This window comes from Mustela nigripes, chromosome 8 (assembly GCF_022355385.1).
Source record: "Mustela nigripes isolate SB6536 chromosome 8, MUSNIG.SB6536, whole genome shotgun sequence".
Taxonomy (NCBI): Eukaryota; Metazoa; Chordata; class Mammalia; order Carnivora; family Mustelidae; genus Mustela; species Mustela nigripes.
In genome coordinates, this window is record NC_081564.1 from 18625065 (window position 1) to 18638255 (window position 13191).

The following is a 13191-nucleotide window of genomic DNA, read 5'->3' on the forward strand; positions in this document are numbered from 1 at the left end:
CCCGAGGAGCCGCCGCCGCCGCCGCCGCCGCCGCCGCCGCCGCCGCTCGCCAACATGGCGGACCTCGAGGCCGTGCTGGCCGATGTCAGCTACCTGATGGCGATGGAGAAGAGCAAGGCGACCCCGGCCGCCCGCGCCAGCAAGAAGATTGTGCTGCCAGAGCCCAGGTACCGGCCGCCGGGGCCCGCGCCGCCCCCCGCGCCGCCGCCCCTCGCGGCCGCCAGCGACCCCCTGCGTCCGGGAGGGTCTGGCGCTCGGCCTCAGCCGTTCCCCACCAACCGGCCTCGCCGTTTCTGTCTCTGAAATGGGCCTCAGAGGGCTGCTGGGGGGACTCCAGCTGAGAGCGCCCCAGAGTGCCCAGCGCAGCGCCTGGAGCGCAGGAGCGCCCCAGCAACGAGCTGCCGGGATGTGGTTGTGACTTGGCTGGACCAGCTCCATCCCTGTCGCTCCTTCCTGTCCCATCCCCGTCTCTGGGTCCGGTTCCATCCCTAGGGTCGTCAGTGCTCCTCTGCCATGGTTCCTTCCTGCCCCGTGCCTGCTCTTCCAGCCGCATCCCTGTCCCTTTTGCCCCTTCTCTGTCACCCCTCCAGCTCCATCCTTATGGGCCCCTTCCAACCCGTGCCTCTGGCTCCCCAGGTCTGCATTCTGGTCGTTTCTTCTTTGGTTCCTGCTGCCCCTTTTTGCCAACTGCGTCCTCTCCTCAGCTCACCGTGGGTTCTTTGGCTGGGGAGTGCAGGCTCCTTGCCTTTTGTCCCAGGTACTTAAAGTCCAGTTTTCCATGCTTACTCTTCCTGAGGTCCGTTTTACTCAGCTTCTTATCCTTTCCTTTCCTCTTTTGTGCCCCCAGGCAGTGATGAGTGGCTTGTGACCCACACAGTTTTCTTTTTGCTGCTAAGCGGCTTTCCCTAACTTGCAGATCCCCTGGTGGTACTTTATTAAAAGGTTGAAATGGGATTCACTTTAAACGCACGTTGGTTGATTGATTCCAGACAGGAATTTGTTGTTTAAAAGACCAAAGAAGAGCCCGATTGAATTGTCAAGGGGTTTGGTGAGGGCCATACCAAGTTGTGATTTTATATCGCACATGATTTATTATGGATGGAACTAGTTAAAGACTTCAGTGGTTCATGTCATTAGCACCAGCCTAGAAAAGATCGTTCATCAGATTAATAGAGTTTCAAACAGTTTATCAAAGGATTAGGGTTGGATTTCCCCCCCTTAGCTTCTTTTCTAATTAACACCATCATGAGTTGTACAGTGAATGTGCTAACTAGCTCTTGGTAGAATTGTTGATAAAGGATGGCATCTTCTGTATGGTGAATTGGAAACCATGCAGTTTTATAAAATATTAGAATCTAAACCAAAGCTGTTCTCCGTTGAAAGCATTAGTGTTTCAAGCACTATACACCCAAGATTGCTTAAATTGTTATCTTGACATAAGAAAAAAAATATATTTATTTTAATTCTAAGTGATCTCCAGATGATTCTTACAAGTCCATTCATGACCCTGAACCCTAAGACAGAAAATATCGGTCCCTTTCAGTCAGTTGTGAAGAGCCAAATTGTGTAAGTGAATGCATGCTAGGTATTTCTGTCTTGCCTGCCCTTTTTGTTAGCCCCATGCATCTTGTTGGGTTTGCAGGGTGTGCTCTTTGATAAAGAATGTCAAACAGGGAAAATCAAGGAAGAGTACAGACCTTTTGGAGGGTTGTGAAATTAACACTTCGATTCCAGAGTCTAACATATCGGAATGAAGCTCACTGAAAATCAGTGCTGTTTGAAATTTCTGGCAAATTGGAAGCTATGTAAAACAAGAACCCCCAAACCCAACCTGAATTTCATTTTTAAAAAACTGCATTTCTATGAATGTTCTATTCAATGCTTAATTCCCTTTTTTCTTTTGCCTTTTCTACTCTTCATAAAGGGCAGGGAGTCCTAAATATATAGTGTCTCTCTATATAAAATCGACAAATCTTAACTCATCGGCAGTTTTGGGGTATGATATATAATATTAAAATTAGGAACTTCTGTTCTTTTTGTTTCTTTTCGTGTTTTTAACTTAATATGACTTCTGCTTTTTTAGTGTCACTCTTGAGAACATACTTATATCTTTAGGATATTCACTTCCTTGTATGAATGCCTTTGTTTTTCAGTGGCATTCTTTGGTAATGCTTTCTGTTAAGGCAGAACTGGAAGATGGTGAACATATTTCTCATGACATTTTAGAATTGAGAAATATTAAGAGGAGAGTAATTTTAGGAAACAGCTCTTAGTAATTATTATTCTGTTGCTTTTTTTTAAAATAGATTCTTAAATTAGCTTATTGGAGCCTCCTCCAAGGATTCTAATTTGTTTTGTATTTATCTCAGTGGCTTTGGTTTTAGTTTTGTAATGTGACCGTTTACATAGTTAACAGCCACTCCTCGTGCTGCTCTGTTAGGATTATGTCACATTGAGATTTTCAAGTAAAACATCTCAAAGATTTTTTATCTATGGAGGATAGCAGGTAGTGGCCTGCCTGCTGGATTTTGGGGCAGGGGTGGTTGGTTGGGGGGATTTGTCAGTATGGTAAGAAAGTTAATTTTCATATCGGCTGGCAAGACTAATATGATTCGCCTTGCTGGTAAAGGATCGTGGTCAAATAGGTTCTGATAAGAGTTTCTCTTTCAGCTGCATTTTGGAGTGAACCTTGTGATCACCAGTGTTTGGTGCTCTTGAAAAAGATGTTTAGATTTGTATTTTTAGTATCTGAATGAGGCGCATAACACTTGCCATTGGCCCATCCGTAGTGAGGATTTCTTTCCAGTCCGATTATTCGAAATCACTGGGGTAAATGCTATATGCTTCCTCCTTTTAGTTGCTTTGCCTCTTAACATAGTTTTGAGCAGAAAAGCAACAGGACTACATAATCTCTAGCGAATTTTAATGAAATGCTGGGTCTGCCATCCCCTGCCTATCTACAGGAGACTCTCAGAAGATGGAACATTCCGCCCCGGGGCGATTTTGCTCCTCTGCGATAGCGAGAGGCAACCATTTTGTTATGTTGACACATTATTTAATTAACGAACCGATGAGTGTAAATCCTGTAACAGCTGATTACATAGCTGCTTCAGTTTACTGAAACATTTATTGAGCTAATGTAGCTGATAATGGGATCTGTTGGGAATACTAACCCGTGACCCATGGGTTCACTGTGCAGATCTAGTTAGAAATATGAGCATTCAGATGTGCATGCCCGTTACCCTATGCCATGTGAGGAAAGACGTCCTTTCATTTAATAGAGGCTAATCCATAAGCGAAGACCCACAGAGGGTCAGCATTTTAAAGCCGTGGATCATCGAGACCACGTGCACTTGAGGCTTGTTGCTTCTCAACCTTTTCCAAAGAGAATGAAATTTGGTTGACTTGGAGTCACAAGTAGTTGAAAGAGGTTGAGTAACATGAACTTGACCTGTCCCCTGCATCTTATGTCCCTGTAGGGGACATTTACAATCTTGGATCATTAATTGCAAAGCTTGTCTTTTCAAAGTATTCATATAGTATGATAGGACGTTCTGAAAACAACATTTGCAGGATTCTTTGTAACTTACCTGGAGTATTTAGAATATCCTTAAGGCCATCTGGGACACCTTTTATTACGTGACTTCGGTAGGTGGTTGTAGAGCTGTTTCTCCCGAGACAGACCTGGGAATGCCATGATGGACCCGTCCACAGCCTTGTCCTTCAAGGGGCTTGTGCAGTCTAGTGGGAAATACTCAATTGGTTCAAGAAAGATGTTTACTTTCAAGTGCAGTTTCTTGAAGGTTCTGTTTGACCACAGACAAGTGGTATTGGGATGGCTTTCATGATTCTATCATCAGAGAACTCATGTTTGCCAAGTGTTTTTACAATGATTTGTTAGTTATTCCCTTTGAGGAGCTATCTAGCCGTAGTATCCATAGTAACATGGTAATAGTGTACTTCCTTTTTGTAAAACTATCAAGTGGAATTGATCTTGAAAAGTAACTTCGTTTCCTTCTTTTGTGGGAGTGGGGTTTCTTCAGTACATTCCCTGACTCCAATCGGTGAGTGGTGAGTGGTGGTTGGTGGCTCTGAGCTAGTCCTCTCTGTTTTGGTTGTAGGGGATTCTATGTCCCCTTGCCCCCTAGCTTTGAACTTGAAAAGTCAATGATGAAAGAATGAACAGTCAGGAAAAAAGTGTTCTTTGTGGTTGGGAGGAGTATTTCTATGTATAAGATGGTGGCGGTGTTCTTGCCTCTTTTCCACTACGGTACACACATTCAAAATATAATTTGTTCTGACCTTTTTGTTATTATTTCATGCTTGGTTCAGAGTCAATTTGTGCTAGTGACTTGAAGACTCCAGTGCTGTGCGTAGTTGTCAGTTCTTAGAAATAGATGTTTCAGTGCAATCAGCTTTGGGCCTAGAACTAGCTGCCTAAAACATTGTGCAATGTTTTGAATCGAGAGCCCAGTGGGTCTCTGCGGTTCAGGCAGCCCTGGTTTGTAGATGCAATGTGTTCTTAGAGGCAGTGTCTTAACGGTGTTTTCCAGCATGCTCAATTTGGTTTTGTCCAACATGTGTTTGGACAAGACTGGGGCTATTGGTTGGATAGGGCGTCAGGGCTCGAAGCAGGGAAGTGTAGGTCTTTATCTGACAGCGAGTGGCAAAGCAGAGTAGGAAAGCTCAAAGTTGTGGAGAGCAGGATGCTTGGGGTCCCTGCAGCCCTGATAAGGGAAAGACAAGTTTTACTTCCATGAACTAGGACTAGAACAACTACCATGTACGGAGAGCTTGCCCTCTCCCAGGGCACTTTGTAGAACGAGTGCCATTTGTGCCCCACTGGTGTGCTGCCTGGTAAGTAGTGGCAGCCTCTACCCAGGTGACAGCCAAAAAGCAGCCGAGGTGTAGTCAAGCCCTGATTGCCCAGAATCTGGGTTCTTGCCTCCTTTCTGTGCCATGGGGCCAGGAGGAATAAGGAGCAACCCTCATCTCTTCTTTTGCAAGGAACAGACAACACAGTGATACTTCTGCATTTGGGGAAAGTATATTTTATGGGCTATGTGGATGAGCTGCTGGTGCAGCATCTGAAAAAGTCATGACTGTGTTCAGAGACTGACAGAGAACAGCCATTCCTCTGGGACCTGGGAAGGCGGTAATTATGACTAAGTGAATAAGCAGTTTCTTCCTTATTTCCCATGAGGAGCTGGAGGGTTAAATGCCTGTTCTGTTCGACATAAGAAGTGCAACCTTGCCTCTGAGAAATTTTGTAGAACAGACTGCCTCAGTACCCCTCCCTGCCCCTCCCACCACAAACAGGATTTTTATGTGCGTTATTATTTAGAAAAAAGAGCAGCCCCTGTCTCCCCCCACCCACCCACCCAGAAATTTCCATCTTGGGGAAAAGGGTAAAGGGGTGAAACAATATTTTTGACTTTATCTGCAATAAAAAAAATCACTTTCTCTATCACAACAATCCTCCTTTGTTAATTCTCCGAGTGTTTGAGGAATGCTGAAAATTTTGATGCAAACAGGTTGTGTAAGTGGGATGGTCTCCTCTGTCCTTATCTTTCTCTGGATGTTGGCAGTGAGGGAATGGAGACCATGGGCCAGGCAGCTTTCACTCCATCGTCGTGAAATCATTTGTGTGTTCAGAAACTTCTGTACTAACTAGACTGGATATCTCTGGACCTACTGTTTCTGCTTCTGCTCCTACTGTTTCTCACGTCTTTATTCTTTTCTGTTTTTGCCATTGGTCAGCATTTACAACCCCTGGGCCTTTCTTGACTGTTCTGTGGGTCTAAAATAAAATGCAGGGGGAGAAGTAATACCTTGGCTTCCCATAGCTTGTAAATGTTTCCTTTAATTTTGGAAGTCTTCTTCTGGGTCATCTGTGCTTCAGCATGGACCATCTGCAGACTGTAGAACTTTCTATATAGGTTGGTATATAGAGAGGACAGTGAACATTACTTTACTGTTCATTTACTCTGTGATTGGTGTTTTGTGGCTGTCAGCCTCGACCCACCTTGGACCTGTGCTCTTGTTTGCTGCCATTTCCTGCTTCCGGGGTCTCAGGAGTAGGAAGTGGTAATTATATGAAAGTCCCTAGGCCAGAGCTTCATCCTTGGTGAACTTGGAGGTCACTTGTTACATCCCTGGGTCCTCTCTACTATCTGCTCTACTATGATAAAGTTCGAGATCAGGAACCAGGAACTATGGACCTGATTCTACTGGCAACTTGCCAAGGGCCCTGGGTAAGTCACTTAAATTCTGTCTGTACAAGACGTATCTTTTAATTTCTGATCACAAAATGCCCTCCCCCCATCTGTCTCTTGTGACCATTTTTTATCCATCCAGTATAGTTGTAAACAAGAGAGAACATTAATTGCAAACATTGGTAACTCAGAAGAAGAGTGGATGAAATATTAAAGGGTGATTTTTCTTTTATTTACACCGTAGGTAATTGCTGAAGGGATTATATGTAGCATGAAATGTGGCACCTTAAGAAACTACATAATAGATATAAAGCAGCATTGCGTGGAACCCCCTGGGTCATGTGCTCTGAGGAGGCAAGCTTGGGAGACAGGACTTCTGAAAAGTTGGTTTGTTGGCCCAGGCAGCAAAGAGCAATTGTTGACCCTTAGACACATAAGTAAGTGAGTTTCCCAGATTTCTTCCAAGTTTTCTCCCTCTAGCGTTGTGGTGGCACTGTGTGTCAAGAACCTTGTACACGTGATGCCTCACTCAGTTCTTTTTCTTTCTTTTTTCCCTCCTTCCCCTACTTCCCCCCTCTACCATCCTCTTTTTCTTCCTTCCATCCACCCACCCATCCATCCATCCATCCATCCCTCCGTCCATCCATCCTTTCATCCACCCATCCTTCCATCCTTTGGTCCATCCATCCTTCCATACTTCCATCCTTTTTTTCTTCAATTCATCCATCCATCTGTCCTTTCCTTCTATCCTTCCATCCATCCATCCATCCATCTATCCCGCCCCCCCCCCATCCATCCGTCTTTCCATTAATCCAATCATCTATCCATCAGGCTCTGGTCTATGTTGGCCTTAGTACATAGCACTAATAAGCATGCTGCTCTTAAATACAGATAACTAAGCAATTAGAAGAGTTAACTCCTCCTTTAGAAGTCTTTGCTTCAGTAAAATGAACCAAAAATCATAGCCTAAAAGCAGCTAGCTTCAGTGTGTTGAGCATAAGGTGATTCATTTCAGTGTTCCTTAGATAGTAAGAGATTGCATGTTAATAACATAGCTTTGTAGTATCTCATGTTTGAAAAGATCTTGGAGGGCATCCAGTTCAGTCATGCACTGAATGGGTGACGTCCCTGTCTGACAGCCAGGCAGGGTCATCTTTGAGGAACATCTTTGGAAGCTCTGTGGTGTTAGAAAGCTCTCTTGCAGTTCATTCTGTGAGCTGATCTTTTGCTGTCCTTTGTGGTTATGCAAAACAAGTTTAATCCCTTGTAAAAAGGACAGGTTTTCCAGTATCTGAAGGCAGTTCTGTTATCCCACAGTGACTTTCCTGGGAAGCTGCCCCCCCCAACCCCATTCCTTTAGTCACTACCCAAATCTAGCTGAAGTCTGCATGTGCTCTTTGTAATCTCTGCTTATCAGTTTGAACATTACCCCGCTAAATGAGAATACTAAAATTTACAAAGATACCTGTAAAATTACTATAGTTAATTCAGTGATGGCAAAGCTAGTGAAAAATCTTATTTCGAGTGTATGTGTGAGTCTCTCTAAAGTTCCGTTATGGGGAGGACATTTCTCGTTCCTCCAGTGATTTAACATTCATTACGTGAGTTTGATTAGGGGATTAACATTTCCACTAAGTCCGAATTTGGAAGCTGGAATGGGTTACATGTGTATTATGACAGTGACTGCCACTTGCCAAGGGCTAAGTAAGTTCCAGGCCCTGTATACGTTTTAGATAAGTATAGGCTAAAATATTTTAGGAGGAGAATGAGCTTTAATCATGCTGCAAGAGTCTTTTTCTGAGGATTTTAGGGCTTATGTTTCATATATTCAAAAACTTACACCTACAACTCCATTAGGAGTTTGCTGGGGAAAGCAGTGATGGTCTACGTGCTCAGCAGTGAAACTGGACTGTAGAACAGGCTTTCGGTATTTGTGCTTTGTGTCATGAAGTCAGTCCATTGTTCTTTGTTATCTCCCTGGAAAGATCACTCTGGTTGTATTTTCAGGTTACTCTAAATGTTCTGTATCTGCATTGCGTTTGATTAGGGCTTAAGTTAAAAATGAACTTGGACTTAGATGGGAAGGCATTTACACAGCTGTTGAGTCCTGCAGGCTTTCATTTTGCATTGTGAATGTTCTAAAGCTGAGATGACATTTCAGATGTATCTTCTTTTAAAGATGTGATACTTTTGCTATTTGATTGGGAGGGGGTGGTAGGCAAGGTGCCCAGATGCCATTTAGAAGCAGAACTAACCCCAACAGGCAAGGTCAAGGGATTTTCGTATTCATCTTTCCTTCTTCCCTTAACTGTGTTTACTATTTCTTTTCTTGTAACGACACCCTAATTACGTGGTGGCTCTTGTCCTCCTGACATTAAGTATAGAATAGAGTGTAAAGCTTTTGTGCTGTCTTCTGTGCTCCATTTAGGACTTGCTTCCTTCTCTTTGGTTGCCACCAGCAGTAGAGGAAAGCTGATTATTTATGCAGAATGTCACAACTAGAACTGGCCTAGAAGGGGAAGGTGTTTTGTGCACATTAGCAGTTTCTTTTTTTTTTTATTTTTTAAGATTTTATTTATTTGTCAGAGAGAGTGAGCGAGAGCGAGCACAGGCAGACAGAGTGGAAGGCAGAGTCAGACGGAGAAGCAGGCTCCCTGCGGAGCAAGGAGACCGATATGGGACTCGATCCCATGACGCTGGGATCATGACCTGAGCCGAAGGCAGCTGCTTAACCAACTGAGCCACCCAGGTGTCCCACATTAGCAGTTTCTAAGTCATGCATGAGAGCGGATATACTTAGGTTCATGATCTCCCCCACGCCCCTCCCCCCCCAAAGAAGTGTGACAGCTTTTGTGGTCACGGATTTCTTAGGGTTCAATCTTAGGGTTTTTTTATTCCTTAAGGAAAACCAGCCAGTGTCTCTGTGTCTCTGTCTTTTCAGTAAAGGGCCCTTCTTATTGGGGAACGGGTGTTCAAAATATTTAAAAAAAAAAAAAAAAGATCAGGTTGTGCTGTAAGAAAAGCTTATGTTTTCCTGGCCATTTTGTGCTGGAAAAGTTTAATGAGGTAGATGGTAGAAATCCTTCATGTGAGATTAGAATTTGAGGTCAAACGCTGTGGTCTGTGGTTATCTCATGACCATCTAGGGATCTAGGGGTAGGGCCTGTGACGGTGCAACAGACAGAAACAGCAAGACTCTTTGGAAGTGCCTCAGTGATTCCAACCTTCTCTTCTTTGGAAGCTCTCTCCAGAACCGGGGCGTGACTTGGGTCAATACTGAAACGACCATGATGGGGATCCGCTTGCTGGACTTAATGTTTAGATCTGTATGTGTCTATGGTGACATTTGATCATTTATTTCATATTTATTTGATAGGTTTGCTTGAGAGTAAAAAGAAAAAACCTCACTAATATTTGTATGCAGTACTTTATATTTTTACATGTATATTCTGTTTTTAGTTTTTACGATTATCCTCTATATTAGGTAGAAATTTGAAAAAGCAAAAGAAAATGCTCCAGAGCTTTCTCGATTTGGGCTGTCTCCCTAGACACGAATGTCTTTCCTGTGGTCTCTGGGACAGCCCTCAGCCATTCAGGCCCAGAAACTAGGCTCACTGCATTGAGCATATCTGTGTCTTACAGTAAAATGCATGTCAATCATCCCAGTCTGCCTGGCTAACCCATGTTTTTCCTCTTGCCCAGTGGTTCTTATTTTATAAAGACCCTTTTGAGGATCTGATGAAGCTAGAGGCTCCCACTCCCCCACAATGCACTAATTCACCTAGTAGATCCATCTGAAAAGTCAAACTAACTAGAATATCAAATTGACTACTTTATGCTCAGCACTAATCCCCCAGGAGCCCAGATACCTGAAGGCTGTGTGACCAGAGCATTCTGTCCTAGGGGTTTTCCTCGTGGAAATGTACTGTTCTGCAGAAGGTAGTGCAGCCCGCACGGGCTTGTGGCCTGAGGAGTCAGAAGGGTCTAGCCTGCGACTCATCAGTTTCAGTAGCTGGAACCAAGTCCCTTCTCCATGGGGTGGCCTTATGCCGGCTGTTCGGTACTTGAATTCCCTGGCAGTGACTGCTTCTGTGATGACCTGTCCTTCCTGTTCTCACTGGGGGGCAGATCTCCTCTGGTTCTGATAATGCAGTGACTGAAGCCACAGCCAGGGATGGCCAGCCCCGGAAAAGTCTGGCATTTCTCTGCCCTTTGTGTTATGTATTGATTTAACATTTTTACTCTCAGAGGGCAGGCTTTCTTCCTTATTTTCAGATTCTTGGAAATGGCTCTACAGTACTCATCATCTCCTTTAGGAGGAAATTCAGGTTCAGAGAGAAACTAATTGCTCAGGATCACCTTGATAGCAAAGGGCTCAAAACTCTGCCTTTTAATAGACACCTACAGACTATCTTTTGCCATATGAATCATCTAAGAAAAGAAGATTCTTAGAACAGTGTCAATTTCAGATATTACCAACACAGTATGAAAATGAATTGTTGGGACTCCTGGGTGGCTTAGTGGGTTAGACGTCTGCCTTCTGCTCAGGTCATGCATGATCTCAGGGTCCTGGGATCCTGTCCCACATCGGGCTCCCTGCTGAGTGGGGAGCCTGCTTACCCCTTTCCCTCTGCCTACCGCTCTTCCTACTTCTGTTTGCTCTCTCTCTCTAACAAATAAATAAATAAATAAATAAATAAATAAAATCTTTGAAAATGAATTGTCTTCACCCAGTAAGGGTTATCAACTCTAGGGATCTGATAAGGTACTCCAGGAGCTCACATGTAATTTCACTGGAGATATTGATTTAATAATAAATATATAAATAATTCCTTAAAAGATAAGATGTCATAAATTTCATGTCCAGTAATAGAGTTAGTTATCATTAATGATGGCCACGTTATAAATTGAGAAAAGCTGCATGTGAGAGTTTCTTAATGTTTCCTGACCCCAGACAGCTTTTTGTAATTTCACAGGTACTGTTATAAAAAACAAAAAGCAAAATTCTCTCTCTCTGCCCATCAGCAGGTACATGCATATCCTTGGCTTGAACCTACTTGACTGTTTATTCTAGCCATGTAAAGGATTTTTCATGTTAACCTTGTTAGCAGGAAGTTCTAAGTGGTGATAGGAAATTGATGAAACAGGTTGCACATTTAACCTTCACACAGAAAGGTTGTTGACATCAACCTGGGATGGGGTTGTGTTTGTCAGGGATACAGTAGTGAGTCCCTTTTCAACTTGCCCTCTGTACTTACTGAGACATGTTCAGCTTGTCCTTATTGGTAACATGGAGAGGCTTTTCAGTCTTTTGAATTGCTGTATGATGCATCATAAAACCATTGTTTGCTTAACCCTGTGTTCATAATCACAAGCACCTCGGCAGCGAGCGTGCTGACCTGGGTATGTTTGGGCCTGTAGATTTGACCCCAGCCATAAGACAGGGACGTTTTCAGTTTTGTGAGATTATGCCAAACGTGGTCCTGTATGTTTTAAGGATAAATAGGGCTGTATTCAGAAGTGTTACTGTTATTGTTAGTTTAAAATAATTTCATTTAGACTATATAAATACAGCCGGGTAATAAGAACCAAGATTTTCAATGTAAATGAAGAGATGCAGGAGGACAAGACAAGAGCTAAGTAAAAACCCTGGTTAAATTTGAATTGTAAAGTCATTTTAAATTCATGATCTTTTTTGAGGGGGGGGTTCTGATCACATATATGTATGGGAAAGCGCGAGAGACAACTGCTGTCCCCTCACCGTGAGAACCCTTCACAAACACACCTGCCTCTGGTTGTGGGCAGGGCCTGGGCAAGAAGAGCCTAGAGCTTCTGTTACCTGTTGTATCAGGAAAAGGAGCCATTTAAGAGTTGGGGTGGGTGCCAGATCTAACCAGTACAGGGGCAAGAAGAAGGGGTCCCCACTGGCCAAAGGCAGGACAGTGGGACTATCAAAAGAATATGGCTGCAGTTGATGAAAATTCTCTGGTTATATTCAAACCTTTGTGGTGGGCAGAATAGCCTCCCCTCTGCCAAATGTCCACAATGTAGTCCCCAGAACCTGTGAGTATGTGAGTGTTACATGGCAAGAAAGTATTAAGGAATGCAGATACAATTCAGAAAGCTGGTGTACAGACTTTACAATAAGAGATTATTAACCTACGATTATTATCCTGAGTTACCCAGCTGTGCCCAGAACCACTGCAAGGAAGCAAGGCGAGTCAGAGTCCAAGTGAGGCAGCATGAGAAGGAATGTCTGCCATTTGCCAGCTTTGGCGGCACAAAGGGGTCACAGACTGAGGAATATGGGAGCTCACAAACATAAGGAGATGTGTGCTCTCCTAGAGCCTCCACTAGGAACAAAGCTGGGCCAGCACTTTGACCTTAACCAAGCAAGACCCCATCCAGACTTCTGACCTGCAGATCTGTGAGATGATACGTTTCTGTTGTTTGAAGCTCCCAAGTTTGAGTTTTTTTTTTTTTTACAGTGGCAGTATAAAGCTAATACATCCATGATATCCGAAAGGGAGAGCCCCAGACAGCACATATCAAAACAGAACATCTTACCCATTACCACTGGCAGTGAAAATATGCTACTAACTTCATCCTTGAGAAGTGACAATCAAAAAGGTAAAGAATTTCACACTTACTTTTCCTGTAAGAGCTGTATCTGAGGATGATCAGAGAGTCCTCCTTGATGGGACATAATTCTTCCTCACAGAAGTGCAGCAAATGCATTTGGCAGAAATGGTGGAGATAGAAGAGTCATCATTTTGCAACTCTTTTAAAAAATTTTATTTATTTTTTAAAGGATTTGTTTATTTATTTGACAGACAGAGATCACAAGTAGGCAGAGAGGCAGGCAGAGAGAGGGGGAAGCAGGCTCCTTGCTGAGCAGAGAGCCTGATGTGGGGCTCGATCCCAGGACCCTGGGATCATGACCTGAGCCGAAGGCAGAGGCTTTAACCCACTGATC

General features: G+C 43.7%; 1 protein-coding gene and 1 long non-coding RNA gene across 4 annotated transcripts in view; one reads left to right on the forward strand and one right to left on the reverse strand.

Moving 5' to 3' along the window:
• LOC132023281 (uncharacterized) overlaps positions 1-184 on the reverse strand; it is a 4313-nt gene extending 4129 nt beyond the window's left edge. Inside the window, exon 1 of the long non-coding RNA XR_009405911.1 lies at positions 94-184. This is a non-coding gene — a long non-coding RNA (uncharacterized LOC132023281). The remainder of the gene's footprint in view (positions 1-93) is intronic.
• The window catches only part of GRK3 (G protein-coupled receptor kinase 3), a 118879-nt gene that overhangs the window by 931 nt on the left and 104757 nt on the right, over positions 1-13191 (forward strand). The window contains exons 1-2 of one of the 3 annotated variants that reach the window (XM_059408694.1): positions 91-167; positions 12704-12845. The exons of 1 other annotated variant lie outside the window; for it this stretch is intronic. Coding sequence is in view for 1 of the 2 variants with exons in the window: in XM_059408693.1 (XP_059264676.1) it covers positions 55-167 (113 nt within the window). In the remaining variant the exon portion in view is untranslated. Of the gene's footprint in view, positions 1-6; positions 168-12703; positions 12846-13191 lie in introns of those variants that run through there. One more of the 3 variants, XM_059408693.1, reaches the window with a different exon arrangement.